Source organism: Sinocyclocheilus grahami, unplaced genomic scaffold (assembly GCF_001515645.1).
Source record: "Sinocyclocheilus grahami isolate Dianchi unplaced genomic scaffold, SAMN03320097.WGS_v1.1 scaffold16.1, whole genome shotgun sequence".
Classification (NCBI taxonomy): Eukaryota; Metazoa; Chordata; class Actinopteri; order Cypriniformes; family Cyprinidae; genus Sinocyclocheilus; species Sinocyclocheilus grahami.
The window spans coordinates 2,768,551-2,796,410 of NW_015505195.1; the positions used below are offsets into that span (position 1 = coordinate 2,768,551).

Sequence of the window (27,860 nt, forward strand, 5' to 3'; positions counted from 1 at the left end):
AAACACACTTCCTCCGAACACCCCCCCCCCCCCCCCCCACACACACACACACACACCATCATGAATAGCACTGTGGCTGCAGTAGAGTCATTCAAGTTCCTGCACACCACCATCTCACAGGACCTGAAGTGGGACATTCACATTGACTCTATTGTTAACAAGGACCAGCAGAGGCTGTATTTCCTTCGCCAGCTGAGGAAGTTCAACCTGCCACAGGAGCTGCTCACACAGTTCTACTCGGCTGTCATTGAGTCTGTCCTGTGTTCATCTATAACTGTTTGGTTTGGCTCAGCTACCAAATCAGACATCAGGAGACTACAACGGACAGTCAGGACTGCTGAGAGGATTATTGGTGCCCCCTGCCTAACATCCAAGAACTTTACACCTCCAGAGTGTTGGAAAAGGGCTGGTAAAATCACTCTGGACCCCTCACACCCAGCACACTTCCTCTTTGAACTGTTTGCCCTCTGGCCGGCGCTACAGAGCATTGAGCACCAAAACAGCCAACCATGCAAACAACTTTTCCCCCCAGGCCATGTTCCACTTGAACAATGCATAACACATCTCAGGACTGTACATCTGTAAATAACTTATCAACACTTTTCATCTATAAATGGAGCATATGCACATTAAAAATTATGTCTATTGATATTTTCTTTTTCTCTGTATTTTATTACCATATTATATTTTTATTTATTGTCTATTCTCTTTATTATTAGTGTTTTATTTCAATTTATTACCGTAAATTATATGTATGTCTGCACTATGTCTGTACTTTCTGAACTGGAAGCTCGACACCAAGACGAATTCCTTGAGTGTGTAAACACTTGGCAATAAAGCTCTTTCTGATTCTGATTCTGATTCTGACACTGGGTGCTGCACAGAGCGGGACACTTCAGATGGGGATTTAAAACATCGACAACTAAACGGTGTGTACACATTATACTGTAGTGCATGTTTTCATATCATTACTAAGTAATTAATTTGTTGACTAGATGCTGCATTAGTGGAGAAAGGACAGCAGTATGTATGAGAGGCTAAGATGACTCGAACATTAGCAGCACCTCAAATGGTTAAAACAATGTGACCAAAACACGCAAGTCTGACACAAATGCTTAAAACCCTCTGGTGTCGGCAGATGAGCCGGCACATCTTTTCTTGATAACGCCGATTTTTGATCATACATAAAAGAGCAACACATCATTTCGAATATGTAAAGGGTCTACTTTTGAGTACACTCATAATAACAAAACGCTGTGCTTTTGTAAAATAAGGGAAACACAGGGTGCGCTTTCTGCTGTCTTGATCTCCGTGAGCTTCTTTCTGAAACGCGTCACAAAAATGAACCAAAACTCAGCGAATACTTGGCACACAGATATGAGAAATACATCTATAGAAATTTTGAAGTGTCTAATTTTAGATGAAGTAATTCATATTGAAAACAAATCATTCTCTCATAAAGTAATCCGTATGTTGGGCTGTCACGGTGACATATATGGTGATAATACAGCATATCACGCTATTGGACCACTCAAAATGACCGCAAGGGAAATTCCTTCACCTCGACAGCCCTACATACAGATTACTTTATCAGAATATTTGTTTTCAATATAAATTACTTCATCTAAAATTAGACACTTCAAGCTTTCTTATATATATATATATATGTCTTTATGTGTGTGTGAGAGTGTGTTATACGATGTAACGAGGTCATAATTCAGAAACCAATGAAAACTAAATTAAATAGGGTGTTGATACAGGAAGCGAAGTAAACCGAAGAGAATGTCAAAATTACAGAACATAAACCTGACATTTCCAGGTTTCTCAGCAGCAGAAATCCTCATAGTTGGGTAAACTTCTATAGCAGTGAATGGGAGACTACCGAAAATATATTTTTTTGCATTCCCATTTGCTCAAATAGCAAAAGATAAACTCCATGATTGTGTTTTCATGACTTATAAAAGCACATCATCACAGCCTTGTGAATAGGGTCCATAAGACCATTGGGCTATTAATTGTTAGCCTCTGTGTAACAGTTAGTTCTGATCCTCTAATCTGACTGGTCAAGAGACTTTTTGCAGATATTTCACCTGCGCGTTCTAGATGGGCTGTCAGTCATTGTAGCTAAATTGTTACGCCACAAGGTGGTGGCAAGAGATTGTCTTTGAGTCTTTTAAACCGTTCATTCACCTGCACGTTCAAAAACGCTGATTCATTCAAAGAGAGATGTAATGAAACACACTATTGAAATCATTTTAACACTATGGAGCCTTAGTGCAAATCAGCATGGTACACATTATAATTACTAATTTAGGGTGCTTTCACACCTGTAGATCGATCGCTTTGTTCCGAAACAGGGATTACAATTATTACAATGTTGCTTTTATTCTTGGTGCGGTTCGCTTTCACAGGGCAAAGTTTCTAAACGGACCAAATTTGTTAATACAAGTCACGCGCGAGTAAACCGTTTCTCTCATTGGTCAATATTCCACAATTTATTTTCCGGGATTCCACTTAGCTGTCACACATATCATCCGTCAGGATGGAACGATTACGGCTTCACCGGCTTGTTGTTGTTTTTTTTGTTGCTGCCTTTTATAATAATTTATCATTTTGAGCAGGAGTCCAGGATTGATTGGGAAAAGATTTTTAAAATGCACCTACTACAAAGAAGAGCAATAAGACGGCATTATAAAATAAAAAAAGTGCGCTTTGATTTTTGAATGGCAAAGATGTGATCACCCACAGACATTCACGGGTTCATTTTGAGGTATTAGCAAAACATCAAAGCTTTTCACGGAATTTACATAATTACCCATCATAAATTGTGATATAGCCTGGTCCGTTGGATCGGATTGCTTTCTCACTACAACCGAACCGCTCCAGAGTTCGTTTTCAATCGAGCCGAGACCACCTCATTCAGGGGATCTCAGACCGATTATTTTGGCGTGGATCCGAGCGCGATTGCAGTGTTCTGTTCACATATGCCCAAGCAAACCGAGCTACGGGGGAAAACGCGCCAGGTTCGAGACAACAGGCCAGGTGTGAAAGCACCCTTATTTAATATTCAGCACACATGCATGAAGTGTAAAACGAGAAAGGCGTAACCTTACGAAAAAAAGAAAACCTGCTGCGGTTCTTGCATTCCTCTGTGGTTGGCTAATCAATAGCGCAGTATTGCGATATTACGGTTATCGCGACAGCCCAATCCGTGTGAAACCAATTCGAGGTCCAGTCTTTCCCGTATGAGCTCATTGTCTGTAATGTGATCACACCCATGCGCAGCGCGAGCCATTCATAGGATAATCATCCACGTGAGACAACAAACGCCCACATCACCTCAGTAAACAAAGCGTGAAGGTTCATCAAGTTCATCTCGGCTACTTTTCGTTTCTGGAAGAAGAAACGCTTTAAGGAATAAGCCAGAATTTACCTCAGAAGAACATAATGCAACAGGAGGCTTGAGCAGCGGAGGAGATCATTTCTGATGAGTAAGTAATTTTTTAATACTTGCATTAGTTATTGTGACATAACTTGTGCACATTTTACTAGTTACACTTTTATCAAACTATAATTCCTGACTAAATGTATGAAATCAAGTGAAGCATTTTAAAATGTAACGTTTCATTGTGTTTCACGATGCTAGGATGTTTTTAATGTTATATAAAACAATACGATATAAAATAATACGAGGATTTACACTGTAACACTATGAATGTTAGAGTCTAAGAATGTTTAAAGGGATAGTTCACCTAAAAATGAAAATTCTGTCATTAATTACTCACCCTCATGTCGTTCCAAACCCGTAAGACCTCCGTTCATCTTCGGAACACAATTTAAGATATTTTTGATGGAATCTGAGAGCTCTCTGACCCTCCCATTGACAGCAAGGGTACTACCACGATCCATGTGACATCAGGGGTTCAACCGTAATATTACGAAGCTACGAGAATACTTTTTGTGCGCAAAAGAACAAAATAACGACTTTATTCAACAATTCGTCAATTTCTACGTTGTTTGTGCTTTGATTTGAACGAAAACAACATATGTGTGGTGTGGCTGACACAGAACAACATACGCTGTTTGTGTTCAGTGGATATTATCCAAAATGGCGCTAGGGTGACACGGAGGAGACGAATTGTTGAATAAAGTCGTTTTTTATTTTTTTTGCTTTTGCACACAAAAAATATTCTCGTAGCGTCGTAATATTACGGTTGAACCCCTGATGTCACATGGATTATTTTACCGATCTCCTGGCTACGTTTCTGGACGTTGATCGTGGTAGTACCCTTGCTGTCTATAGGAGGGTCAGATAGCTGTCAGGTTCTATCAAAAATATCTTAAATTGTGTTCCGAAGATGAATGGAGGTCTTATGGGTTTGGAACGACATGAGGGTGAGTAATCAATGACAGAATTTTCATTATTGGGTGAACTAACCCTTTAAGACCAATCTTTAGTGTGAAATACTCTGTTTGCGAATGTAGAGGTTTATAAAGTGATTAACAATTTAGTTTCTCAGAAAAAAAAATTTTTTGTATTGTATAATACATACAAAACATGCTTGTGTTTATGACTACAAAATCATGATGTTGTTTTTTTTTTTTTTTTTTTTTTTAAGGAGTTATGAGTAGGCAATATTAGTGATTGCTAATGTAATATAGTTGCTAAAGATATCAACATGCTACCAGATTGTAATTGTTTTTTAATATTTGTATTTATGTATTTATTTTTTAGTAACCAGATACCTTGAAGACTTCACAACTTCACAGAGCTGTACCACCATCAGAAGCTGTTCAACTACATTGGGATGATATTCTACACAAATATGGTAAAATAAGCTACATGACTACTGATGATGTGGCTGTTTTTTTCTTACTTTTTTTCTCCATGGAAAGAAGCAGCAAACAGATTGGAAATACCAGGTATGGTTTACTTGTTTCAACAGTTGAACAGGATCTGTTTCCAGCAATGGCACAAAGGTGCGTTACTGTTCAAGTCTATGTGTTTAGATCAGTGTGCTTAATAATGTGTTTTTGACATTCACTGTATATATTTTGATTATACTGTGTTGTAAATAAAATACAAATAATCAAAACCCCCATTATTTTACTCTCCTCACATTCTTTCTTACCTGCCTCACATTCACAGTTGCACTGGTGGGCCATTAGGGAAGGGGCCCTTGGTCTCTCAGGTGTGAATCGCTAAATATTCATGGCCATTGTCACGCCCTCACATACGGTCTTTCTAACACAAAACTTGTCTTACAAAAGTTAGATCAATATATATATATATATATATATATATATATATATATATAAATTTGTGTGTGAATGAGAGGGCAGGATGATTTCACCTCATTTTATAGCAAAAACTCTAGTCTACCACACCCAGTTCTCAAAGTCTTCTGAACAAATGTTCTGTATGTGTTTTATGGCCTTATGTCAGTGACTTAAAAATTATTATTTTTTCACTAACCAACCACACATAAATGTTGTTTTCTTAAAAACATGTACATTCATGTTGCTTACATATTACTGTAGCACAGTTTGTGCTGAATACAGTGTAATCAGACTTGATACTGAAAAAAGCACAAATGTCAGGGCATGTCAAAACTTCTCCAGGGCCCCAAAACCCCCTCAAATCCCAGAGGGTTAATGTCACGATTGTTACCATCTACAGGTGCATCTCAATAAATTAGAATGTCGTGAAAAAGTTCATTTATTTCAGTAATTCAACTCAAATTGTGAAACTCGTGTATTAAATTCAATGCACACAGACTGAAGTAGTTTAAGTCTTTGGCTCTTTAATTGTGATGATTTTGGCTCACATTTAACAAAAACCCACCAATTCACTATCTCAACAAATTAGAATATGGTGACATGCCAATCAGCTAATCAACTCAAAACACCTGCAAAGGTTTCCTGAGCCTTCAAAATGGTCTCTCAGTTAGTTTATATCCTGCTGGTCACATTAATGCATTTGTTAGCCAGCAAAGTTGCAGATTTAAAGCTGTGACATGAGAAAGCAATCTGATATGTGGCTCTAATAAAGTCTGTATGCATATAGAGACCTAAAATATATATTGCGCTTTTTCTTTCCATTTTGCTGTTTTGTTTTGTTTTTAACTCCGAACTTCAAAGACATCTATGCTGCTTTTTGATCATTCTTCAAGTGAACTTTTGCCTGTTTGGTGATTTAAATATACTGTTTTAGACTGCCGCGATCCGTGATGCCTGCGAGTTGTCCATGGGGCGCTTCGCTTTTTGCCCGTAGTGCGACTGTCGTATTTTGTTATTTTGATTAGATAATCATCACGTGTTCTAGAATAGAAGCAAATTAAGGTGTGAGAGTATCCATACAATATCCATATGTATGTAACTTCAATGCTATGGCCTTTGTGTAGATATTTAAAGATGGCCATCTAGTTGGAGTGTGTTCATTTTAACATCTACTAACAGATTTAAACTTTGAAGTTTCTTCTGTTAACATTAGTTAATGAACTATGAACTAACTAATTATTATTATTATTTTATAGTAAAACACTTAAATTTTGTTCAGAATCTGTTTTCAAAACCATTGGTTGATTTAATCTGTATCGGAAAGTGTGGTCCAACCTAGCTATTGGTATCAGTAAAATCCACTGTCGGTCAACCTCTAATTAGCCTAAGTGTTGTACAAAAATATTGCTCAAAAGCTTGTATCATGTTTGATGCTTCTATTTTATCAGCATTTTTTTAATGCTGTATGCATAATCAAGTAAAGTTGCTTTAGTCGAGTAAATGTTTATCTTGTATATCTAACAATATAAAAGTTATTCTTACATTTACTTTATAAAATATAAAACGTTTCATGGCAAAAAGACAAGTTTACCACAACCTAAAGGTGGACAATTTTGGAATGATACTAAAAGGCGTTTTACTTGGTAAAATCAATCACAAGGCATGTGGCGGATTGTGTACAACAGGTATTTTAGCAAAGTTTTGATCATGTTGATCATTTAGAGGCCTTAAGAAATGTACCAATGATACCTAGGCTTTAAAGGGTTCAATATAGGTCTTTATAGGGATAGTTCAGCCTTAAATGACTGTCAACATTTACTCACCCTGTCATTCTGGTCACCTCCTACATGTTTGGAACAACATGAGTGTGTGTGAATGATACCAGAACTGTCCCTTTAATGATTTATATTTGTTGCAAACACCCCAAGATAGTTTGTTGGCAGTGCATTGTGAGTAGTCAAACTCAATCTGTGGCTCTGATGTGATGTTATTCATGTGTGTGTTATCAGGGGATGAGAGGAGAGCAGGTGCTGCGCTCCTGGCTGCGGACTCAGTGACTCTCTCTTTGGGCTCAGGATGGCGCAGGGAGGGCCTCAGCTGGACTATCTCATACTGCAGGACCTCAAGCAGCGCTTCCCAGAGATCCCAGAGAAAGTAGTATCTCAGTGCCTTCTTCAGGTGAGAACCAGCAGTCACAATTGAAACAAATGGAATGTTAAAAATATACTGTGGTGTGAAAAAGTGTTGGCCCCCTTCCTGTTTTTTTTATTTTTTTGCATATTTGTCACACTTAAAAGATTCAGATCATCAAACTAATTTTAATATTACACAAAGATAATGCAAGTAAATACAAAATGCAGTTTTTAAATTATTATTTATTTTATTAAGGGAAAAAAGCGGTCCAAACCTGCCTGGCCCGACGTGAAAAAGTAATTGCCCCCGAAATCTAATAACTGGTTGTGCCACGCTTTGCAGCAACAACTGCAATCAAGTGTTTGCGATAACTGGCTATGAGTCTTTCACATCGCTGTGGAGGAATTTTGGCCCACTCTTCTTTGCAGAATTGTTTTAATTCAGCCACATTGGAGGGTTTTCGAGCATGGATGGACTGTTTAAGCATCTCAATCGGATTTAAGTTCGGACTTTGATTTGGCCACTCCAAAACCTTAATTTAGTTTTTCTTGAGCCATTCAGAGATGGACTTGCTGGTGTGTTTGGGATCATTGTCCTGCTACATAACCCAAGTGCGCTTGAGCTTGAGGTCACAAAACCCTTAGAAATGGCTTTATAATCCTTTCCAGACTTCTACATGTCAACTTTTTTGATTCTCATCTGTTCTTAAATTTCTTTAGATCGCGGCATGATGTGTTGCTCTTTAAACATGCTTCACTTTGTCAGACAGGTTCTATTTAAGTGATTTCTTGATTCAACAGGTCTGGCAGTAATCAGGCCTGGGTGTGGCTAGTGAAATTTAACTCGGCTTTCTAAAATAATGTGGTTAATTGCAGTTCTTTCATGATTTAACAGGAGGGGGCAATTAATTTTTCACGTAGGGCCACGTAGGTTTGGACAGCTTTCATTTTCATTTTCATCATTTAAAAACTACGTTTTGTATTTACTTGCATTATCTTTGTGTAATATTTAAATTAGTTTGATGATCTAAAACATTAAAGTGTGACAAACATGCAAAAAAATAAGAAATCAGGAAGGGGGCCAACACTTTTTCACACCACTGTATGTGGCCTGCTCCAGCAATTTGAGCCATTTTTACCCAGAAACACGTTTAAATGAAATGGGAATTATAACATATTATAATTTAATAGTTATCTACAGGGCTCTCATAAAAACTTGTTTTTGAGAAAATGTGCTTTTGTTATATTTATTGTTTCTGTTTATTTTTTAATACTTATATTCAAACATACACATTAATATATATATATATATATATATATGCACACACTGTATCTAGTTTTAGTTAACACACATATTTAGATATTCTTCAGAGTTTTTCTTTCTGCCTAACAAACCATGGGCATACAATGGCTTTCCTGTGATAAATGTCAAGCCAGGTGGCATGTTGTCCTCAAGTTGTTTTATTAATCTTTTATTGATGTGATATACTGATTTATTGTTTGAATGTTGTAATAAAATTGACATCATTTGAAAGGTGAGGCATTGCTTTATCAAAAATAATGTTTTTCCTCAAATGTCATATTCATCTCCAACTCAAAACATTTTACACACATTTTGCAAATGATCTTATGAAAATCAACTTTTTAAGTAGGTTGACTGAGACACGTGTACACTACCATTCAAATGTTTGCAGTTGGTAAGATTTTGTAATGTTTTGGAAAGTCTCTTAAGCTCACCAAGGCTGAATGTATTTGATCAAAAATACAGAAATACTGTGAAATATTATTACAATTTAAATGAACGGTTTTCAATTTTAATATAATAAATTATTAAATATAATTAATTCCTGTGATGGCAAAGCTGATTTTTTTAGCAGCCATTACTCCAGTCTTCAGTATCACATGATCCTTCAGAAATCATTATAATGTGTTGATTTGATGCTCAAGAAACATTTATTATTATTATTGGTTAAAAAGTTTTTTTGCAGCATTTATTTAAATATAAATCTTTTGCAATGCACTGTCAATTTTGTTTAATTTAATGCTTCTGCTTAACACAAATATTAATTTATTTAAAAAAAAAAATCTTACTGACCCCAAATTTTTGAACTATGGCATATGTATACCTTATGATAATGATGTGCAGTGAGTGTTAAGTTTTATCAGTAATATTTTTTGCTGTGTCATTCTGGCTGAATGCCATTACTGAGTGTATCAGAGTTGGCATCAGGTGCAAGAACATGTTTACTTCATTGTCTTACATTTCCTCTTCAGAACAACAATAACCTGGACCTCTGCTGCCATCTGCTGGCTCAGGAGAGTAATAGATACCTGTATGAGGAGTACCACAGCCCAGAGGACTTGCACTTAAACCGGAACCACATGCTGCGCATTAGTGTGGGCTACCCTGCTACTGAAGGGGCTAAAAATAATGCTGGTGGCCGAGCTTTGGTCCACAGTTCCAGCGACGGGCACATTGAGCATCCTCGAAGTGGTTTCCCTGAGCCCCTCTCCGCCCCCGCTACTATGGCGCCATCACCCGGCTTCAACCCCTTCTTCATGAACGATCAAGGACGCTCGAACATCCCCACCCCTCCACCCAGCATCCAGGGCATGTCGCCTACATACCACCCTGTCCCACGTTACATGACTCCCATAACAGTTACCCTATCCCAGAACATCCCCTCTGCCCCACAAGCACTGCAGATACCCCCTGGTGCCTATTGTAACAGTGGAAACACCGTGTACATGCGTCCCTCACCGTCTCAAAGTCCTCAACCCACTCCCTGGTCCTCATCTGGGACATCTGTGTACCAGCAGTCTCCTTACGCTACTCCGACATACCCATCCCCGTACAGCTCTCCCCAACATCAGGTCCAGCAGCCGCCCCAAGTGTTTCTGCCCATAAGTCCCCCCACCCTCCCTGGGCTGTCCTACCAGCAGACGCCAGTTTCCCACAGGCCTTTTATGTCCTCCAAAGGCCCTATGAAGAACCATATAGAGATCACACTGGAGGGACAACGATCACGGAGCAACTCCCCTGTACATGCTCCGCAGGGAACGCTCTATATGGCCACCAGCCCTTCCCCAAGCTCCCCATCCCGGGCCATTAGTATGACCGGGCCCTCCATTCATCAAGGAATGTATGTCCACCAGGGTGTGGCAAGGCCCCGGCCCACATCCTCTCCTCAGCCGGCCACCTCTGCGTTCATCAAGATCAAAGTGTCCCCTGGACAGGCACAGCGTTCATCAAGTTCTCCACCAGTTGAGACGGAATCCCTCCTCAATATAGTGGACCAGGGCGAGCGCCACGGTGCACCTCCGATCCTGCCCATCTCTGCCCTGCCAGGGAACATCTCCAGTCAGATCAACCGCATGCCTAGACGATTCAGCTCCGGCTCGGATGACTATGCATATACTCAAGGTATTAATTAATATATATATATTTTTTAATTAATTCAGTACTTTCATTGATTCAGCAAGGATGCATTAAAAATGGACAGTAAATGCATGTAAATTTCAGTTTTGCCATCACAGGAATTACATTTAAAAAAAATTTAATTGTTAATTGTAATTAAAAACATTCCAAAATCTAGCCAACCCCAAACTTTTAAACAGTAGTGTGTGTGTGTATATATATATATATATATATATATATATATATATATATATATACACAGTATATCTGTCAACAGTTTGGAGGCACATACAATCTCTGAGAATCTTATGCTGATAATACATATGAAAGATGCCATTAGCCTGGCATTACAAATATTATGCTAGTGTATCTGATGTCGAATACACTCTAATGGAGCAATTTACAGAATCCGCTATTAAAAGCTCCCAAACTGGGGCTCCGGTCTCCCGCAGATGTCCCCACTGGGCTTAGCGACGGCTTTCTAATTTCTCACTGTAGCTTAACTAAGACTGGAGTCCAAAGAGCACATAAAGACCCCAGCTGCTAACAAGATGTTTCCTATATATATATGTATATATGTGTGTATGTATGTATGAGGGCTTGGCGATACTGTAAATTTTAGCAATATTATTGCAGTATCTTTGCTGATGATATAAAATGAGTGAATATTGTGTATATTTGTAACATTTTTTTGAGGAAAAATTCAATTATATACATCTATATATATCATCAAAATTTGGAAAAATGTTTAAATAATTTTTTTGCTATACCCCACAGCCCTAGTATGTATGTATGTATGCATATTTTTTTTTTTTTTTTATTCGGGCTGGCTTAAATTGTCTGGCTTTTTCCAGGAGTCAAGGAACACATATTTTTAACTGAATGCTGAGAAACTTGATAGTCATGTTTAAAATTATCAGTAAAATAAAATCTAGTAACTAGTCCTCGCTTTATAAACTATATATATATTTAATACAATTATTTAAAGGGGTCATATGATGCGATTTCAATTTTTCCTTTCTCTTTGGAGTGTTACAAGCTCTTGGTGCATAAAGAAGATCTGTAAAGTTGCAAAGACTGAAGTCTCAAATCCAAAGAGATATTCTTTATAAAAGTTCAGAGTCAGCCACGCCTACCTAAAACGGCTCGTTCTAATACGCCCCCACATATCTACCTCACTATGTGGGAAGATTTGCATAACGCCGCCCAAATGTTCACGCAAAGAAAGAAGGTGTAACTTTTATTCTCGCTGTAGTATTGTTGACGCTGCAGCCATGTCGTGAAGGCGCTGTGTGTTTCGTTGTGAAAGCGAAAATACTTTGTTTGGTCTTCCAAAAGATGACGATATCTGCTTCGTCATGCCTAGAGCTGATCTGTGCTGGTCACTGAGGAAATACATCAACTTTCACCGTGGACAAAGCGGAGTCCAGCCAGGGGTCCGTCACATGTGGTTGCCGCTCATTCGTTGCATCCGCCGTGCACGCCGTTCTCGACCCCACCACCTCAACTCACTCTAGCCCAGCCTCAGCTCACGCTAAGCACGATGCAACGCAATGCGTAAAAAGACAGTAGAAGTCATTATAATCAGTAATTATGTCCCCACTGGATGCAACAAATGTTTAGTTTGTAATGGGTTTTAATGTTTTTTTTGTTTTTTTTTTATGTCTCGTCGCTTCGGCCGGGACACGGCATCAACAGTATGTGAGGGGCGTAACATTTCCGTCTCACGCTTGAGGTATTCGGCCAATCACAACGCATTGGATAGCTGGCCAATCACAGCACACCTCGCTTTTTCAGACCGATGAGCTTTGTAAAAATCGACGTGTTTCAGAAAGGCGGGGCATAGAGGAGGAATAGTGGGTTTTTTTACCTTAAAATGCATAAACACATTTCATTACACCAAATAATGTTCTTTTTAGCGGCATCATATGACCACTTTAAACTGTGTATATACACCGTTTTATAGTATTGTGGTTTACTCTATATGTGTGTGTGTGTGTGTGTGTGTGTGTGTGTGCAGTTAATATCCAGTGAACCAGATGTATCTTTATACATCATTCATGGAAGAAAAACAAACTTTGCTTGGGTTGATCCGATAACTCTTTCCTGTCAAAGGGGTAATTTCCTGTCCAGAATAAGCTGTTTATGCAACTCCTTTGCATCTGTTTATGGTGTTTGTATGCATCAGGGTTGGGTGTATGTGGGGAAGTGTTCAGTCTTGTATACTTGTGTCTAATGCGTCTCCTCCTCAGCACTGCTCCTGCACCAGCGTGCTCGGATGGAGCGTCTGATGAAAGAACTCCTGCTGGAGCGGCAGAAACTGGAGCAGTTGAAGGCAGAAGTGAATGAAATGGAATTTGACGCCCTGCAGAGACGCTTCAGACGGGTGAACAGCACCAGCCTGATCCCTCGGGTAAGAGAGAGCCAAAAAAACAAGGCTTTTATAGTGTGTGAATGCATCTTTTTGAAGGAGTGCGGAACACACACCCACTTGTTTTACATCACTAATAAAGAGAATAAATGAATCCTTATCAAATTCTCCAAATGAGCCTTGCATATAAAAAAAACATACACACCTAGAATCTACGTGCAGAATGTGCAAATACTATGGGGTGGAAATGATTCACATCTGTTTATTCGGGTTCTCGCTCATTCTGCATGCTTCACAGACTGAATGAATCTCTTTTCAAAGGTTAAACTGCTGTACATAATGTACCCATCCAGTGCAACCGTAAACTCTTTCCTCTGAGTTTAACAAGCTACTGTGAAGAGAGTAACGGTGATAAACTGCTTTTATGTGTGCAGTTAATGTGAAAAAGTCATGTACTGTGTGCGTGTTCACATTTCTTAGCCTGAAGATATGACCAGAATTCGGTCGCAAAACAGACAGCTCCAGATTGACATTGATTGCACCTTGAAGGAGACAGACCTGCTGCAGTCTCGAGGTAAAAGTAGCATGAATGCACTCCTCTTTATGGCACACAGTGTGAACTGAACATTAGCACGATTGCACTGATTGTTGGAAATTGTGCTGATAATTATGACTACCATTTGCTTCATCCATCTCTTATTTTTTTATTTATTTTTTAGGCAAGTTTGACGTGAGAACCATGAACAACTTTTATGATAATATTCAGCCTGGTCCTGTTGTACCTCCAAGAGGTGGGAATTCAATTATTTTTTAAGTTTTATTAAGTCAACTGTCACAATGTTGCATGTTTAAACATTTCTTCATTTTATTTTTTGGTAATTCTTTACAATAAGGTTCAATTCGTTAATATTAGTAAATGCATTAGGTATTATGAACTAACAATGAAAAATACTTACAAAGCATTTATTAATTTCTATATATGTTAATACATTTTCAACATTTCAAATGAATGCTGTGTTCATGCAGTGTCATAATTACCATAATTGTTAGATGACAACCAAAATTTCAGCTAGAGAAAATATTTGGCCTAAAAAGTAAAAACAAAACTATATATATATATATATATATATATACATATACATTTACATATACATATACACACATACACATACACATATACATATACATATACAGTGCACAGCATAAATGAGTACACCCCCTCTGAATCTTAACAAATTCAGCAATTACTCTTTGCTTACAAGACATGTTATGTTTTTTTAGAGATATAATATTCCAGCAAGTCTACTTGATCAGTTACCAAAGAAGAATGTTAAAATTATTCAAGAAAACACAATTTTCTTATCAAAGTGATCAAATGTTGTGTTGCAAAAATGAGAACACCCTCCTGAAAGTTACTAAATAACAAAATTTAAAAAAAGTGTAAGGTTAAGGCAAGTATTGATCAACAGGTAAGTATGTTAAACTGTTAACGGTAAGTAATTTCTTGATAATGAAGTGTTATATGGCCCACTGAATCATACTCCGACTTAATGCTGACAATAATGAAACCACTTGAGAAAACTGTAGAGGACAATGGTACAAGAGGAATACCAAATTATCGTTTTAAGTGTGAAAATATAGCCAAAGTAACACAGAAATTCAAAAACAATGGACTTGTGAAAAGGTTCCTTAAAGGCAGAGTAAGTGATTTTTCAAAAAACACTTTAGAAAACTGATTCGGGCCGAATCTGCACTAAACTTGTAGCCAATCAGCAATAAGGGGCGTGTCTACTCGTGATGTGGAGGAGAGCACGTTCAGTGCACGGGACGGACATTAGCCGAGCCGAGCGACAGAAAGATAGAGATGGCGGATAAAAAACAAAAGAGGAAAACGTCTGCGGAACGATAAGGCAAGAAGTAGGACCTGTGTAAATATCGGATCAGCTTTCCAGCGCTGGAGATAACTCAAGGAGCGGAGGCCTGCGATCGGACTCCGAGGTTGCGTTGTTTCTTCTCAATAGGTGAGTAACACCATGTTACGACAACAGCTAAAGTCTGCCTACACTGGACGCGATCAAACAACCGTTGAAAACCATTTGAAATTTGTGTCAGCACGTCATAAATAGAACCCGGCAGCAGTTTTCTGTCGGGGATTTGTTGCACCACGCCGCTCATGTCCGTAGACACTAATCGTTGCCTGGGATGCGTACGTATATGTGGGGTGGAGCTATCAAAATAGGGGCAAGACCCTTTTGGGGTAGGGGCGTGTTTGTTTTGGTGATTTCAAATATCAACATTGGCTACCAGAAATCACTTACTCTGCCTTTAAATAATCAGGTCTTCACTTTAAGCTTTCATTTAGTGATGAGTGAGTTTTTGCTAGAAAAAGAGCAGGAGAAAAACTGTGAAAGTGTCTCAGTCAAAAGCTGTGAAAAGAGTGACACTTTATCTCACAGAGTATGATGCAGCCTGCAGAAGTGACATGCATGGTTGTTTATCCACACCAGAACTACTGACTCCTAGCCAAAGCACAATAAACTCATTTAACCTCTTCCAGAGCCCATACAGGTGCATCTCAATAAATTAGAATGTCGTGGAAAAGTTAATTTATTTCAGTAATTCAACTCAAATTGTGAAACTCATGTATTAAATTCAATGCACACAGACTGAAGTAGTTTAAGTCTTTGGTTCTTTTAATTGTGATGATTTTGGGTCACATTTAACAAAAACCCACCAATTCACTATCTCAACAAATTAGAATACTTCATAAGTCCAATAAAAAAAATTTTTTAGTGAATTGTTGTTGGCCTGAAAGTATGTTCATTTACTGTACATGTACTCAATACTTGGTAGGGGCTCCTTTTGCTTTAATTACTGCCTCAATTCGGCGTGGCATGGAGGTGATCAGTTTGTGGCACTGCTGAGGTGGTATGGAAGCCCAGGTTGCTTTGATAGCGGCCTTCAGCTCATCTGCATTGTTGGGTCTGGTGGAATTCACACACCACTGTGTGATGTAATACAAAAACCTGAAACTGAGGATGCTACCTTGCTAGGCTTTTTTTTTTAACATGACAATAAAGATATTCATTCTCTTGAGTTGAAAATCCTTCAGGGGACATGTATTTCACTCAATCTTAACACTCTTGAGCAGCTGTGAGAGATTCTGTAGAGATGAGCTGAGCAACACTCCCCATTAAAGATCAGAGCATTTAAGGAGGTCGTCCTCCAGGAGTTAAACAGCACAGATGGGAAAATTTGTCATGAACTTGTACACTCGGTGCCAAGAAGGGTCAGAGCAGTGTACTTAGAGTTATGGAGGACATATTAAGTTCTAGAATATCGCACTTGGTTGAATTAAATCTAGGTTGTACTCAATTCTGCAATCCTTCATTTAAACAAAAATTGGCTGTTTCTTATTTTACAGATATTAATGGCATGTATTTCTCTGTTTTTATTAAGAATGTTTAATACATTTCAATTTTGCCATCTTTCTATGAATTATATTAGTGATCATTAAGAAAATACATCTTTTATATTTAATCAGAGGGGGTGTACTCATTTATGCTGTGCACTGTATATTTATGTGTGTATGGTTGTACATTACACATGTAGTTTTTTTTGTGTTTGGCTTAGTGTTATGTTAGAATAATTTTATTCTTAAACCATTTGTTCTTTAATATTTTGAATTGTTTTTAGCTTTATTTTTTGTTTTTCATTTAAATGTTAAGTTATGCATTTGTCATTTTTATTTAATTTCTTTATTTTTAAAATGTGAATAAGTAGTATTTATAAAGTTTTAGCTTTTAGTTTTGGATCTGTTTTTAGTTGTTTTAATACTACAATTGATTGGTTCTGTTGTCCTCATTTCTAAGTCGCTTTGGATAAAAGCGTCTGCTAAATGACTAAATAAATAAAATAAATATATACACACATACAGGTGCATCTCAATAAATTAGAATGTCGTGGAAAAGTTCATTTATTTCAGTAATTCAACTCAAATTGTGAAACTGGTGTATGCCTGATTGGCATGTCACCATATTCTAATTTGTTGAGATAGTGAATTGGTGGGTTTTCGTTAAATGTGAGCCAAAATCATCAAAATTAAAAGAACCAAAGACTTAAACTACTTCAGTCTGTATGCATTGAATTTATTTAATACACAAGTTTCACAATTTGAGTTGAATTACTGAAATAAATGAACTTTTCCACGACATTCTAATTTATTGAGATGCACCTGTGTATGTATATATATAAATAAAAGATGCATTAATGTTAACCAGTTGAACCTTAAGTTACAAGTTTTGTTCCTTTGCTATGCTAGAATGTATCCTAGATGTGGTTTTCATTAAAAATATCATGGTATTTGTAGACTAACCTCCATTGAGCTAAAATTAGCTCTTTGCTCTCTGAATATCCTGTCAGATTTGTCCTAACCTCTGACTACACCAGTGGAGTGGAGGATATTAGGTTGCTTGTTATGATATAGTGTTTCTTGCACCCTGGTTCTATTTTCATCGCTCTTTTGTTGCTATGCGGGTCCAGTGGCCCAAATTGTCAATGGGTGTGGCAGAATGCTAGATCTTTTTCAAGCCTTCAAATTTAGCTCACAGCAATAAATGTGTGTATGCCGTTTCATAATGTTTTGTCTCCTCTGTCTAGCTAAGCCTCCGGTCGTGCAAAGGGACGAGGATTTTGAGGGCGCTCAGTGGAACTGTGAAAGCTGCACTTTTCTTAACCACCCTGCGCTGCACCGCTGCGAACAGTGCGAGATGCCACGCAACACTTGAGCCGGCTTTACCGCAGCCTTTCCAGACAGGCCATGAACCTCACTCTTCCTACTAATCTTCTGTTCCATCATGCAATGTTCAAGTCCCACCTATCATTCGACGATTTTTGTCCCTTGTGCCCTCAGCTTCACCCAGCAGTAACTGAGCCGTACTCCAGAGAAGAGACAACTACTCTAGTAAAATATTATCCAATCAGACCCACCCTGTGTTTCCTCTTGAGGAGCTTCCTGCACTTGTATTTACTTTTTTCTACTGAAAGTTGCTTTAAAAGAGGAAGTAGGGTGACTTGACTTCACAGAAACAAGGGATTGATTGGCGTTGGAGTGGACCAAGAAGGTGTGGTTTTAGGAGAGGGTGGAGCTTCCAGATGTGGCGGAGGTGTGGTTTACCAAGCTACCATTCCAAGCAGAATAAGACTGCCGCGTTTACACGGAAAAAGCCCAAACAATCCCGCGTGCAGGGCTTCTCTTACAACACGTTCAATATATTGAGATAAGCAGGGGCTGAATAATTTTAATGTAGACTTTACACTGTATGTGCTCACTATGAGCTCTTCTCATGAATGAAGAACACTACAAGACCTGCATATGAACCTATACCTGGTACTTTTATGCATATGCCACACTGTATTCTAAGATGTCGATTTCCTGTGCAAATGCCTCAAATTGCTGTACTTAATAAAGCATCTGATTCTATGTGACTATATGCTGATGCTGAGATCTTTCAGATGTAAAACCATGAGCGTAGCACATTGTTCTTTTTATGTTTATTTGGTTAGTATATAAATTAGTACAGTATGTCAACTGCATTGAGGACAGAAAAATCCCAACAATCTCTCAAACACACACTCAAATGATACATGAGCCCTCATTCAGACACACCAACATGCGCACAACAGACTCACAGTGCTAAAAAACAACCCTACAGTCTGCCTTTAACTACCTGTATGAATACTTATGCAAAAGACTAATAATCACCCCAGATACCAGTCAAAAAGCTAGTCTATATGCAAGCCTTGGTTACACCACAAGACCTAGGTTTTCTACAATGCAAAGTATATTCTATCAAATCCCTTTTTATCTGAATATGCTGATTTTTCGATGTATACAAAGTAACTGGTGACAATTCATGTGCTATGTACATGATCTGTGCTTAAAGTAACATCTGTCTCCATTTCTTAGCATTTTATGAGAGCAATTATACTTTGATGCACATCTATGGATATAGGTGTGGTCACATTTACGGTTGTATGGCAAATTTTTGCATTCGAAATAGTCATTTCATTAGGGATCCAAGCAAAGGGGAATTTCATATGAGGATGAAATATTTTGCAATATGTTCAAATTGGTCACGTGAATTCATCACGTTGACCAACAAAGTTGCTTGGTTTAAAGGGTTAGTTCACCCAAAAATGAAAATTAGCCCATAAATTACTCACCCTCAAGTCATCCTAGGTGTATATGACTTTCATCTTTCAGACGAATCCAGTCGGAGTTATATAAAAAATTGTCTTTGATCTTTCAAGCTGTTTCATGGCACTCAGCAGGTGCTGCATGCATCAGTCCAAAAGGAGTTAAATAAAAAGCGCCCATCCATAAAAAAGTGTCTCACACGGCTCCGCAGCGCTGAACTCGTACGTCATCCGCCCGGAGCTGCTTCCGTGTACAATTGTTGGCGCAAGCTACATTAAAGTGATTATTACGTTTTGAATATGGATATTTTTCTTACAAAAATGCATCGATTCACTACAGAAGACCTCTGTTCACCCCCCGGAGCCTTGTGAGACACTTTTCTTTTATATAGATGGGCGCTTTTTATTTAACTTCTTTTGGATTGATGCATGCGACACCCGCTGAGTCCCATGAAACAGCTTGAAAGATCAAAGGCAATTTTTAATATAACTCCGACTGGATTCGTCTGAAAGAAGAAAGTCATGGGTTGGGTGAAAGTTGGGTGAACTAACCCTTTAAGTGACTTCTGTGTGAGTTGTGCTCCACATATCACTTTACTATTGTCAATTGATCTTTGAAAGTTCTCTATTTATTTACCATTACTAATATTTACTGTTGATCAGTGAAATTTTATGGCGAAATCCAGTCATTGCAATAGAAATCCGTGAGATCGGGAATTTTACATCAGTTGCACAGGCAGATTTCACTCGTATTCAAGTTGGTCGCACTCATATTCAACTCCCCACGCTGACCAACAGAAAGCTGCTTGGTTTGAAAGTGACTTAAAGCTATTGACAATGGATCTTTTTTACGCGCAAAATTTCGCGAACTTGGCTGCACCTTAAGGGTAAGGTCTTTGACCAGTTTATAATTACACTGATGACTTTAGTTTGGCTGATTAGTACTTTATTGTACTAATAACATTTTCTTATTTCAAGTTCTCAGGTGCATTCTAAACAGTTTAATTTTAAGTATTAAAACAAATGTGTCTATTATGGCACAATTTTATTCTGTCAGATTTGTAGACTTCTGTCTGCCTTGTTTCAGATCCCACCACAGATGGAGGTTTCCCCACTGATTCCATCACAGACTGGCAGTATTTCTGTGAACATAGGCTGACAATCTGGAGATGAGAGGTGTTAGAATTACATGAGGAGAGAGAGATGACATATGGAAAAAGAATGAGAGTTTGATGATGGGGTTTAATTGCGTGATAGAGTAATCTGAGGGGAAAAGATTCCAAATCGATGTATCTAACAGCTCGGCATTGCCCAGCATTTTAAGGGTCTTTGTGTGTTTGCAAAATCAAGGATCAGTTCCGAATGAACGTTCAGTGCATGAGCTGCTATCACAACAGTGGACAGGACATTGAAGTGCATTGTGGGTGTTGTAGCGTGTTTAGTAGTAATCTTCATAGTTCTTGGGGTTCAGGCAGTAGAGAATCGCTCCGCCAAAGGAGAAGATGGTGGCTCCCCAAGCCAGACCGTAGCCCCAGTTAAACTCGTGGTATATTGTCAAACTGATGGTCTCGATGAACTTGATGGGATACAGCACCAAACAGCAGGCCTGTAGGACCACTGTGAGAAACAGAAGAGCGCTGGCAATGAAATTTGCAATCATCAAAGAGACAAAAGTAAGTTAAGAACATTAAAAGTCTTCTGAATCCACAATGGGCTTTATTCCCTGATAAGCTCCTCAACAAAGTGAGCGACTTCAAAGCGATGTAAAAATCCTCTCAAAAGAGATGCGGAAATGTCTGTTTCAGATATACCATACATCTTTTCCCTGCGATGTGTTCATATCGAGAACAACTGATTACTGAAGCAGCTGTGTGATGTGGCTTGGAAAAATAATGCATTTGCTGTTTCCTGGTCCATTAGCCGCAGCAGTTGCGTCTTGGAGCTAACAACAAATTTTAAATTCATAATACATGAGCCCTAATTTAATGTGCTTGGAAAACAGAAATGGGAAGCCAGCTTACTAATGTCTTCTATGTAAGTGTTTGTGTATGCACAGTTGTGTCTATTTCACCTGCAGCAAAGAGCATAACAGCGACCGGTCGGTAGAAGCGTCTCCTGGAGCGAATGCAGACAGACACCAGGGCCACCAGGAAGGAAAGGAGGATAAGGAATGCTCCACCCAACAACAAGGCCAATGTGGCGATCTGCCAGTCTGCATTAAGTCAATACATAAAAACAATAGATCAGTTTCAAATCGTATTACACTGCATGGATTATATTCATAATTATCACATTTTATCTGGTGAAAGTAAATTCTCATGGGATATACGCCTCATTTACTATACGTGCTAAAGAAACCTTCAAGACTAAACCATCCAAAAATGAAAACTAAAAATTATTTACATACAAAAGTATTCTATGGCTTCAGAAGACCAGTTTTACTTTTATGATGTTTTTGTGTCCTTTTGATGCTTTTTGATTCTCCATTCACTGTAATTACATGGAAAACAGCAATGAACATAGTATTCAGAAATTCTCCTTTTGTGGTCCTTAAAAGCCAATTAAGGATGAGTGGTAACACTTTACAATAAGGTCCCATTAGTTATCATTAGTTAATGCACTAAAAGGTTTACTCCAGTCTTTTAAATAATATTATCAGACTTCTGGTTTTATGATTAATAAATACTTTAGAAGTCATTTTCATTGTTAGTTTACGTTAACTTATGTAGTTAACTAATGGAGCCTTATTTTAAAGTGTTACCAGACCAGTAAATAATGACAGAATTGTCATATTTTTGTAAACGATTCCTTTAACAGACTAACACGCTGAAAAGTCAATACCGGTCTCTTTCAAAAGTATTCTATGGCTTCAGAAGACCAGTTTTACTTTTATGATGTTTTTGTGTCCTTTTGATGCTTTTTGATTCTCCATTCACTGTAATTACATGGAAAACAGCAATGAACATAGTATTCAGAAATTCTCCTTTTGTGGTCCTTAAAAGCCAATTAAGGATGAGTGGTAACACTTTACAATAAGGTCCCATTAGTTATCATTAGTTAATGCACTAAAATGTTTACTCCGGTCTTTTAAATAATATTATCAGACTTCTGGTTTTATGATTAATAAATACTTTAGAAGTCATTTTCATTGTTAGTTTACGTTAACTTATGTAGTTAACTAATGGAGCCTTATTTTAAAGTGTTACCAGACCAGTAAATAATGACAGAATTGTCATATTTTTGTAAACGATTCCTTTAACAGACTAACACGCTGAAAAGTCAATACACACATGCCTACAGAATGGCTGACACGAACACTCACATCTTGGGGTTTGTGTAACTGAAAGAAAACCTCTACGGGCAGCAGAGAGCTTATCGATAATTCTGGTGGGCTAAATGGGACATCACGTAATGTATTCCCCCCTCCCTTTCTCTCTTCTTCAGTCCCTCTTATTTCTGCTTTTCATTCAAGCACTCTGAGACACTCAGCTAGAGTAGGGCCCAGAAATAGCACTGAATCCTCCATGGAACGCGGGAGTGAGGGAGGGGGCAAAGAGAAAAAGACAGAGAGGAGGTACCTGACACAGTATGCCTGCTTCCATATCTGAAGACATGAGAGTATATGTGTGGAATCTCACATGCACTTTGGGACGACTCCTGAGGAATCTCATTAGGAAGGCAAAAGGGATACGGATGATCTCGGAGGACTGACTGGCCAAGTTTTTTTAAGCTACGGAGGCTGAGGGAGTAATTTTTTTCTAATTTGTCATATTAATTATTTCTAACTCGGCATGTCAAATTCTTCTAATTATTTAATAGTAAGTAGCTTACATTTAGAGCTAAATATGGTTCATCAAAAAAAAAAAAGAAGATCCAAACAAAGCCACATTTTCATTTTTGTATAAATCAAAACTTAAAATTCAGTGACTTGTTTTGAATCAAGAATGAATCCGTGTTTTTCATCAGTTGAGTGAATAATTAAATGACTCACTCATAAGGACAGTTATTTGTTTTGAATCACGAATGGGGAAGTCGTGGCCTAATGGTTAGAGAGTCGGACTCAGAACCCAAAGGTTGTGGGTTCGAGTCTCGCACTGGCAGGGATTGTAGGTGGGGGGAGTGAATGTACAGCACTCTTTCCCACCTTCAATACCATGACTGAGGTGTCCTTGAGCAAGGCACCGAACCCCCAACTGCTCCCCGGGTGCTGCAGCATAAATGGCTGCCCACTGCTCCGGATGTTTGTTCACGGTGTGTGTGTTCACTGCTGTGTGTGTGCACTTTGGATGGGATAAACGCAGAGCACTAATTCTGAGTATGGGTCACCATACTTGGCCACATGTCATGTCACTTTTAATGAACAAATCAGTTAAGTGAATGATACAATGACTTCAAGGACTTGTGTTGAATCATAAATGAATGGCAGTGTCCCAAATGTGGACTTGCAATGACCGGTGGGCCGACAGTCAAAGTGGTGTTACAAATTCCTACCCGACAGTCAAAGCAGTGTTATGTCACAAAAGTGTGGACTTAGAGGAAGACCGCGAGGATTTGGGGTGCCATTTGGGACAAGGCCAATCAGTGTTTGTGAACATATTGTTTGAATAAATTATTCAATGACTCACACGTAAAGACAGTCACTTGTTCCGTTCCTGAATCAATCAGTGTTCATGAACAAATCAGTTGAGTTAAAGATTCAGTGACTCCCTTAAAAGGCCAGTCATCTGTTATGAATCATAAATGAATTGATCTGAATGAATCAGTTGAGTAAATGATTCAATGACTCACTTGGAATGGACAGCAACTTGTTTAGTTTCTAAATGAAACATTGTTTTTAACAAATCGGTTGAATGAATAGTTCAGAGACTCATAAAGACTGGTGCATCATTGTAACTTGCAGAAAGGCTTACAGAAAGCACAAACAAACATTTTACTTCCAGCATGTCTGTTTTTTTGGTTGTTTTTTCCCTCAGTATGGGGAATTTGGGGAATTTTAAAGATGACTATTAAACAACAACAACAAAAAGAATAAGATATCTGTTTTCATTCACTTTCTGTTATTCAGGGGTTAAGCAAACAATCTATTGCAACACCACCCATTATAAATAAAAGCATAGACCGTGTGTTTGCACTGTTACACAAGTTACAAAAACAAGAACGCTACAGGAACCACTGGTCATTAATAATCTAAAGGGTTTGTTGTTTTAGGGTTGAAAAAATCTGACCTGTCTTTTATTACTATATAAAAGAGGCCAACAACAGCAAACTAGGACATTCTGACTGAGCATCTTCTCCTGCATTATGTTCACAAACAAGTTTCTCAAGAGTTACTTTGGAAATGTAGTTAAATTGCTGAGATTATATACATTAGAAACAAAGACCATGATAATGTTTTTAGTCATCATGTGATAAATGATTCAATTACTGAACCTGAGAAAGGACTCAAAACATTTCATAAGACATTGATGGCTGTTTGTTTAAATAAAACCATAAAAGCCCTGGATCCTGTTGCAGGGTTTTGTTATTACACAGTGATGTCTGTAAATAGAAACATTTTCATCAGCTTTGGAAAATGATCTATAATTTTCTCTGCTGGGAAATAATCATTTCTAGCACTAAATCATGTCAAAACATCATTTTCAGAAATGGCCGAGAGCTGCTCTGGGCCATTTCAGCTCCATTCCACCGTACTATAGTTTCAAACATAAACAAAGCCTTTTTACCAAATAAAGTTTATGATTCAGCATAATAGCCATGTCTGTCACCGCAGGAAGTTGGAGAGAGATTAATGAAAACTGCTGATTATTTGCTTCCATATAAAAACTAAATTCTGACACCTCGACCTCCGACCCCTCTGGAGAGCCACCAAAAGCCTGGAAATCATCAATGAAAGTGTCTTTCTGCCATCTGGGGGAAAAGATTTTGAGTTTATGTAACCTTGAGGTCTACGTCTGAGGGGTCTCCGGCAGAATGGAGCTTATCCAAAACCCCCTGCAGGACTACAGATGGAAATGAGGATATGAGATAAAAATCAAAACATTCATTACTGTAATCTGTTTTTCAGCAAGCAAGTGCCTCTTGGCTAGTTCTTTCAATCTGATACCATGAAGAGGGGAGAAAGAAGTCCAATGTCATAGACTGAATCACGTCAATAAGACACAGTGTCTCCAGATTCCTCGCCATCCACAGACGGGAAGAGAAATCGGTGTATACTTTGCGCCGCGGACTCCACATTGAACCGCTGCCTCTTCTCCAGTCGAGCATAACATTAGCACAAAAAGACTCTCACACACTTTCGCCACATTCCTGTTGTTCGCGATTATCTCTCCCCGAGAGCTTTCACAACCTCAGATTTCTGCTGAATGTGTACATGTAAAAGGGAGTGTGTTTATGTTAACATAACTATGTTGTTAAATTGACAGAGATAAACTTAAAATGATACCCTGGTGTCGATAAAAGGTTAGCAAGCAAATATGCCTGTATATAGCAGGCTGTGGAGTCAGCCGGTAATTGCGAAGCTAATGAGATTTAGTTTAATGCACAGTGCATGACACAAAGGAAACACAGAGGAAATGGAGTGCCTGATTACAGAAAACCCAAAATCAATAATGTGCTGCAGAGGGAAGCCATTCACCCAGGCCGCTCCTTTGGTATTTCGACTAGAGCTTCATCATGACTTTATATGGAATCAAACAGTGCTTCTTAAAAATGACGGGACAAGGTCCAGAGCCAAATAAATTATGATTGCAAACCAGAGCTAAAATAACATCTTAAATCTTAACTGCGTTTGGCTATCCGAGACTTAACTATTAAAAAAAAAAGTGGCACCAAATAGCTCTACCAACATACAAGAATATGGAGGGGGAAGTGCCCCCAAACTGCGGTTTATTCGCTAGTAAACCTTCACAGATGCCAAAAAGGAAGTTTCTTTTTCAGGGCCAAATGACATTTCTAGAATGCAGCACTTGTTTCCTTGGTAACTAATCTGTCCACATTAGGGCCTCTAGGGAGCTCTCCTCTCAAACTTAACCTCACTCCTCGGTCGGTGAGGAGACCTTAACAAAGGCTCATTTTGTAGACAACAAAAGCAGAACGAAACCCCAGCTGGACCGCTGATTCCATCACACATTCCCACATCATCCAAAAGCCCTTCCACCAAACAAGCTGTGAATAAAATACAGCGTCCTAGTAAATGTTAAGGATCGATATCAATTAATTAATGAAGCATTCTTCAAAACATTGTCTATGTAATTAGATTAATCCCGACTTGCTGTATAGGCTGGAGAGTCTTTTTATTAAACAGGACGAATTCAAGTGATACTAACTAATATCACTAGCACTTATTTTTAAGTATAGTCCCTAAAAATAAGTCCTAGTGATACTAATAGCAAATAATCCAACAGTAACTAGTATATTTGTATCTATATATTATATGTGCTTACTCATTACATATAGTAATTATTAACTATTAGAATTTATTATTCTAATAGTTGGTGACCTATTAATATTTTTTACTTAACTAGAAAAAAGCAACTAAAATAAGGAATGTAACAAGTAACAACTGGGATAGATCTCGAATTACATTGGATATAGGCTATTTAAAAAGTAGGCTACTAAAGTTGAAATCGATACAAGAAACATTATAATACATACTAATTAAAAGACTAAATGTGTACAAACAACGTGTCATCTCTGTTTTAATCTGACAAAGAAATGTAAAACGCAAATTGTTGACTGTTTTCTCAGTATTTAGAAAGAGCTGGTTAAGCATGAGCTGAACAATGAGTGATAATGATGCGCTTGGGAGCGAAGGGCCCCTTTTGTTATCTCATAAATCAAATATGTACCTCCAGGGCCATGTTGCAGAGCTCACTAAAGTTAAAGAGACTGCGTCCTTTTTTTTTTGTTTCCCCCGAATCTTAAAATATGTATGTGCAGCTCATTCTGTTTGAACATTGTTTATTGCAAAGTTACAAAAGTAGCGGCTCTCACCGGTCCCTTTCTGCCCCAGCGTGCTATCGCACTGCCAGTCCGCGGAGGCAGCGTGCTTCCTGCACGACTCCCACAGGGACAGGTGGTACTGGTCATCCGCGGTGACCCACGCCGGACTCAGCACGGCCCCAACATCCAGGCACAGCGCGAGGAAAATACACACCAGACCCACCAACTTCAGGGGCGTCAACGCCGACACGCGCACTTCCTCCGCTCCGCTCATGGATGAGGCCATGTCGGCTGGATGCGCCGGTGATGTGGAGCGATGTTGCGCTGCGTCGCGCAGAAGCCAGGAACGATGATCCCAGGCAATGTTTTTGGATCCGTATTCGCGGTCAGTGTTTTGCAGATTGTGGAGCAGCTGCGCGAGAGTAGCAGCTGCCCTCGCGCTCCTGTGAACGCGACTACACTGCACATTATTGAAAAAATCTCTGCTGCACCTGCAGGGTCCTAGTGCCTAGCTAGAACT

At 38.6% G+C, this 27,860-nt stretch overlaps 2 protein-coding genes across 6 annotated transcripts in view; one reads left to right on the forward strand and one right to left on the reverse strand.

The window, feature by feature from the left end:
- The window catches only part of tab3 (TGF-beta activated kinase 1 (MAP3K7) binding protein 3), a 22,171-nt gene extending 3,483 nt beyond the window's left edge, over positions 1–18,688 (forward strand). For 2 of the 5 annotated variants that reach the window (XM_016229347.1, XM_016229362.1), the window contains exons 2-7: positions 7,290–7,458; positions 9,687–10,836; positions 13,083–13,243; positions 13,682–13,775; positions 13,921–13,992; positions 17,861–18,688. In XM_016229347.1, the coding sequence (XP_016084833.1) occupies positions 7,357–7,458; positions 9,687–10,836; positions 13,083–13,243; positions 13,682–13,775; positions 13,921–13,992; positions 17,861–17,988 (1,707 nt within the window). In that variant the 5' untranslated portion in view covers positions 7,290–7,356 and the 3' untranslated portion in view covers positions 17,989–18,688. Of the gene's footprint in view, positions 1–855; positions 930–4,962; positions 4,981–7,289; positions 7,459–9,686; positions 10,837–13,082; positions 13,244–13,681; positions 13,776–13,920; positions 13,993–17,860 lie in introns of those variants that run through there. The other 3 variants (XM_016229355.1, XM_016229370.1, XM_016229379.1) reach the window with 3 other exon arrangements.
- Positions 18,689–19,918: 1,230 nt separating this feature from the next.
- tmem47 (transmembrane protein 47) lies at positions 19,919–27,842 on the reverse strand. Its single transcript, XM_016229389.1, has 3 exons — positions 27,392–27,842; positions 21,471–21,611; positions 19,919–21,016 (listed from the first exon to the last, which is right to left on the reverse strand). The coding sequence occupies exons 1-3, from the start codon at positions 27,624–27,626 to the stop codon at positions 20,838–20,840; spliced, it is 555 nt and encodes a 184-aa protein (XP_016084875.1). The 5' UTR covers positions 27,627–27,842; the 3' UTR covers positions 19,919–20,837.
- Positions 27,843–27,860: the final 18 nt, after the last annotated feature.

Coding starts and splice junctions, on each gene's coding strand:
- tmem47 (XM_016229389.1), bottom strand. CDS start 27,626: ATGGCCTCATCCATGAGCGGAGCGGAGGAAGTGCGCGTGTCGGCGTTG. Junction 21,612..27,391: donor GCTGGGGCAGAAAGGGACCG/GTGAGAGCCGCT, acceptor GACTTAATGCAG/ACTGGCAGATCGCCACATTG. Junction 21,017..21,470: donor TGTTATGCTCTTTGCTGCAG/GTGAAATAGACA, acceptor TGTTTCTCACAG/TGGTCCTACAGGCCTGCTGT.